This window comes from Phalaenopsis equestris, unplaced genomic scaffold (genome assembly GCF_001263595.1).
Source record: "Phalaenopsis equestris unplaced genomic scaffold, ASM126359v1 Scaffold218235, whole genome shotgun sequence".
Lineage (NCBI taxonomy): Eukaryota > Viridiplantae > Streptophyta > Magnoliopsida > Asparagales > Orchidaceae > Phalaenopsis > Phalaenopsis equestris.
The window spans coordinates 11,507-17,080 of record NW_018236697.1 but is presented as its reverse complement, the minus strand read 5'-3'; the positions used below and the strand labels follow the sequence as shown (position 1 = coordinate 17,080).

Sequence of the window (5,574 nt, the reverse complement as noted above, 5' to 3'; positions counted from 1 at the left end):
CATGCTTCAACAAAACCCCAAGCGAAAGTGGTTAGGGTTACTCTTTGTAGAGATGGTAATAGGCGAGAAGACCACTAGAGCTATGGTGGACACGAGTGCTTCCCATAACTTCATCTCCGTCAAGGATGCAAAGAGATTGGGTTTGCAGATGACTAAAAGAGGAGGCTCCATCAAGGTGGTCAATTCAGCAGAAAGTCCAATCCATGGAAGAGCCACAGGAGTAGAGACCAGTGTTGGAGCATGATCAGGTACCTTAGACTTCTGTGACATTCCGATGGATGATTTTAATGTTGTTCTATAAATAAATTTCTTGGACCAAGCAAGATCATTCCCAATGCCCTTCGCCAATGGCATGTGCATCATGGAAGGAAATCAAGCTTGCTTAGTACCGATAACAAGAGCTAATAAGTAGGAAGTCAGAGTGTTATCATCCATCCAATTCAAAGAGGGCATTCTAAAAGAAAAGGGGAGTTACTTGACTGTACTTCACGACTCCTATGAAGAAGTGAAGCCCTAAGAAGGCATGCCAAGGGATGTGGTAGAGGTTCTTTAAAAACTACCACCAAGAAGGGAGAAAAATCATTCGATTAGGTTGGAGCCAATGACTAAATCACCAACCATGAATTCTCAGTGCACGATACCCCTCTCCCATACCACCAAGGAAAAACCTATGTTTGCCAAGGCAAACAAAGGAAGTTGGTTCGAGTGCCAAGGGGAATCCGCAATGAGGGCATTGTGAGCTTAAGTGAGGAAGAGAGTGTGATGCTCTGCCATCTTCAAAAAAAATTGACAAGCTAAACATGGGAAAAGAAGATTCTTGAGAAGCCCAGAATGTAAAGAACAATCCAAGGGGCTCTAGAAGATTCTACGACATTTTAGAAAAAACTAAAAAGAAGGAGAATATTCCAAGAAATTCTAGAAGGTTCCACATAATTCCAGAAATATGCGGAAAGAAACAAGCTTCAAGAGAATTCTAGAATATTCTGGAAAGTTCTATAATCATGTATATGTAAAGAATAATGTAGAACTATTTAGAAAGTAGTGTGTTTTAATATAATCTAGAATGTTCCCTTTGATTTGGAGGGAATTATAAATAGGAGTCTCTCCTCTCATTTGTAAGCTTTCAAGAAAGGATTTAAAGAAACCATCTAAGCTAACAAGCTTTCAAGTCTTATAACTCTTCTCTCTTAGTGAAGAGTTCCTTTCTCCAATACTTCTCCTTACTCTTCTGAGAATGTTTTGTGCTTACAAGTCCAAGTATTGTGAGGGATATTAGGCTGATTTTGTGCGAAAAAAAAGTGCTAAAGCAGCATGGGTGACTTGAGATAAGCTTGTCCGTGACAATGCACAACACATGAGACTACGTTCTATTTTGTAAAATTACTTTTATTTTTTCGAAATATTCAGTACTCCAATATTAAATTCGACGTTCTTTTGGCAGTATACATAAAGTTCATTCTGTAAAAATACTTTTATTTTTTCGAAATATTCAGTACTCCAATATTAAATTCGACGTTCTTTTGGCAGTATACATAAAGTTCATTCTGTAAAAATACTTTTATTTTTTCGAAATATTCAGTACTCCAATATTAAATTCGACGTTCTTTTGGCAGTATACATAAAGTTCATTCTGTAAAAATACTTTTATTTTTTCGAAATATTCAGTACTCCAATATTAAATTCGACGTTCTTTTGGCAGTATACATAAAGTTCATTCTGTAAAAATACTTTTATTTTTTCGAAATATTCAGTACTCCAATATTAAATTCGACGTTCTTTTGGCAGTATACATAAAGTTCATTCTGTAAAAATACTTTTATTTTTTCGAAATTTATACCAACCTATTACTGGGATTTGCCAAAATGTAGAAAACAAGGGGGATTAATGTTAATTTTAGAAGTATAGAGTAAAGAAATCAAGAGGGATCCTAAAATATCAATAAAATGCAATATTATTTTTTTATTTGAATGAGTTACATACGCCACATAATGCTTATCTATTTACATATCTAACACCTAAATTTTTTTTTAATATATTTATATCATTTTATCTATATTGCCAAGGAATAATTCACTTTTTAAAAATTATTTAGAGTTTTTAAAAGGTAATTATAGTGCTTGGTGGTATTTTTGGTGTTGCACGAAAGATTAGTGTTATAAATATAAAAATCAAATTTTAGGTATTATATGTAAATGCATAAGAATTTTGTGGTATGTAAATGCCCTTTTATTTTATTCATTAATTCCTATTACTCTTGTGGGAATGTATTTATAGAATTTTGAGAATTCCTAATAATTAATTAAGTATTTATTAACTATTTATACAATTCAAATCATCTGCTACAATTATTTTTTAACTAACACAGAATTCATTATAAATCTCTTATCGGAAAGGACTTTAATTAAAGAGAAATATATTCAAGTAATGAAATAAAAATTATGATAATAAATAATGAAAAATAACAGGGACACACACAGACACACACACACCCAAATACTATTTTTGGGATTCTTATTTGTCGATGTAAATATTGAAGTTTGAGTGTGAGATAAATAATATTAGAAGTTTTGAGTGCTATTTACGCAGATCTCCCCATTCTTTTGCTATAATTCTAATAATCTTGTTTTTTTTTCTTAAAAAAAGTGACGTGAGAATTCCATCTTTCAATACTAGATCAGGAGGGACATCTCCACGACGTCCCTGAAAGAGGCACCCGAAGAAAAGGCGCTTCCACTGTGCTGGAAGGCCGTGAAGCCTTTTAAGTCCGTCCTTGAACTCAATAAATACTTCCAGCCTATAGTCCTTGGCTTCGTAAGTGGCAAGAGTCTAGCTCAAATGGTGATTCCCCCGGAGAATTATTTCATCGTCACGGTATACATGACATCTTTTGCCTTCCTGATTTTTATAAACAAAGAAACCTTTAATTCACGAATTTCAGTTCATTTCAGGAAAAAGGCAACGCTTGCCTGGGTATCCTCAATGGAAATGATGTTGGTCTCAAGGACTTAATCCTTATCGGAGGTAAAACAAATTAATTCCTTTCAAACCACAATCTGCATGCATCCAAGAGCACAGAAATTTCTGACATGAATATCTGTTATTAACTTGTGACATGATAAATGAAAAATCCAATGTCAATAATGCATCATATCCTTAGGGAGGCTTTCTGTAGCTGGGTGTCCTTTCTTTTAATTGGAAGGTGAGCGCCTTTGGTAGCGTTGCAAAAGTGAAATTTAAACGCATGAATAATTTAATGCTACAACTTGCTAAGATTTGGGATAGTATATAATTTGATATGCGTTTTTTGCAAAACAGAGCAAAAAATTCATATAATATACTATCTCTAATCATAGTGAGTATTTTCCTATTTCAGTTGGATTGCATAAGGGTTTAGCTTTAAGCCCATATCTTTTTGTTTTGATTATGGATGATCTTACTGAACTCTTACAAGAGGATGTACCTTGATGTATGTTTTTCGTTGATGACATCCTTCTTATAGATAAGACCAGAGTGTTTAGAAAAAAATTGAATTATGGAGGTTAACTTTAGAATCGAAATTCTTTTATTTGAGTAGCTCTAAAATTGAACACATGGAATATAATTTTAGTAGGAGATCTAGTGGTGAGGTTGTAAAGTAGTGAACATTTTAGATATCTTGGGTCTATTGTTCAAAGTGATGGTGCTATTGATGGGGTTCTTTTTAGTAGAATTCAAGTTGGATGGTTGAGGTGGAGGGATGCATCGACCCTATGGTCTGATAGAAAAATACCTCTTAGACATTAAGGAAAATTTTATAAAATGGTGGTGAGACTCACAATGTGTTATGGTGCATAATGTTGGGCTACAAAAGAGATGCATAGAACTAAGTTAAGTGTTGCTGAGATGAGAATGTTTAGGTGGATGAGTGGCTTTACACTTGGAGACATAATGCGAAACGAATATATCCATGAAATGATTATGGGGAGTTGTCTTTGATGGTTTGGTGAAATTAAAGTTGATCATCCGATGATTTAGTTAGGAGAGTAGGTGTTTATGATTTATCTTATATTAAGAAAGGTAGAGGTAGACCTAAAAAAATCTGGTCATGTATAAAAAATGATCCTAATTTATTATAATTAAGTGAAAATATGACAATAGGACATAACAGAGAAAAACGATTCATGTACCTGACCGAGAAAAAAGATTCATGTACCGTGAAAATATGACAATAGGACATAACAGAGAAAAACAATTCATGTACTTGACCGCACTTAGTCGGGTAAAGGCTTATTGTTGTTGTTGAATAATGAAATTAGATGGTTGTTTGCACAAGGGCCGCAGACAACTTCTTGCGGATTACATGACTGTGTGTCATGATGATACTTAATTATGCTTTAGCGGTCTTGCGGGGATGGTGTTGGAATAGGCCTTGCGTAACTGGAAAAATAAAGGGCAAAATAGAATAGAAAGTGTTTGGCATTAATATTCACTGATTATTTTTATTTCTTTTTTATATTCACTAATAGCTGATCTGATACATATGTATATTTTTCTCAACTGCTGCGGGTCAGTGGATCTCATAATTTCCCCAAACTCCGGGACATAGAAACTAAAACAAAGGCAACCATAATTTAGTGCTAGAACTTGCTATGTTTTGGGATGGCATATAATACGGCCTTTTACTCTTTTTTACAGACATATCGATGCAGGATATGATAATTGTTTACGATAATGAGAATCAACGGATTGGATGGGCAACTGGCTGCAATCGGCTCATTTCTGGAAAGTAATAATTTCTTCGGTATTTCTACCCTCAAATATAGTCTTTAAAAAAAGAAAAAAGATGATTGACTCTATTAACTTGAGTGGATCAATCAAAATGGTAATAGAATTATATTCACTTTTTAATTGGAGGATTGATGCACCTAAATAAAATATGTCCAATCCCTTTTTTCACTCTTCGTTGGTAGCATGCCATGGGGGATGTGCAATTGTTCACACTGCCATTCTTTTCCTTGTGTGTTTCTTTTTATTGAAGCAGTGCTGAAGAATACGAAGTTGGATTCCAGTTCCACGACGGTATTTTTTCTCAGCTCCAATTTGCGGGAATTGGTGCTCTCCAAGAGTAGTCGATTTATTCAGTACAGTGCTCCAAGTAGGTTGTTATTAGTGAAATGTAGATTGGTTGCAAATATCCTGTATTTCAATTCCTAATGCAATCACGTGATCATACATGTTTAAACCATTACAGAATAATTTTTTTGTTCACAAATATAACCGCCTTCTTAGAAATGTGTGTAAAGTGCCAGCATTTTTGCTGGAAGCGACTTGGGGACCTGGGATGGCTGCTCTTTGCCTTGAAAAAATATTTTTTGGACTGAATTGTTTTTAGGGGCTGTTATATACCCACCCACCTAATTCCTATGTATATAACATATCAACTGCCCAAACTTCAATTTTTAGGTACATACCACCCCATTCCTATATTTTCGGCATATGTTTGGGTGTAGATTGAAGTTTTGGTGGTTGATATGTTAATACATAAGAATTGGATAAAAAGTAAATCTCCCTAAATGAAATAATGCTTTCTTCATT

The 5,574-nt window shown here is 34.2% G+C and overlaps 1 protein-coding gene across 1 annotated transcript; it reads left to right on the top strand.

Annotated features, from left to right (window-relative positions):
- Positions 1 to 601: 601 nt before the first annotated feature.
- LOC110037295 (aspartyl protease APCB1-like) lies at positions 602 to 5,351 on the top strand. The gene is made up of 5 exons (XM_020741900.1): positions 602 to 735; positions 2,679 to 2,871; positions 2,949 to 3,021; positions 4,675 to 4,765; positions 5,021 to 5,351. The coding sequence occupies exons 1-5, from the start codon at positions 602 to 604 to the stop codon at positions 5,106 to 5,108; spliced, it is 579 nt and encodes a 192-aa protein (XP_020597559.1). The 3' UTR covers positions 5,109 to 5,351.
- The last annotated feature ends 223 nt before the right edge of the window (positions 5,352 to 5,574 follow it).

Bases quoted from the DNA above. Each gene is read 5' to 3' on its own strand.
- LOC110037295 (XM_020741900.1), top strand. From the start codon at position 602: ATGACTAAATCACCAACCATGAATTCTCAGTGCACGATACCCCTCTCC. The intron at 2,872-2,948 runs GTATACATGACA...AGTTCATTTCAG, and splicing joins AGAATTATTTCATCGTCACG to GAAAAAGGCAACGCTTGCCT. The intron at 3,022-4,674 runs GTAAAACAAATT...TCTTTTTTACAG, and splicing joins GGACTTAATCCTTATCGGAG to ACATATCGATGCAGGATATG.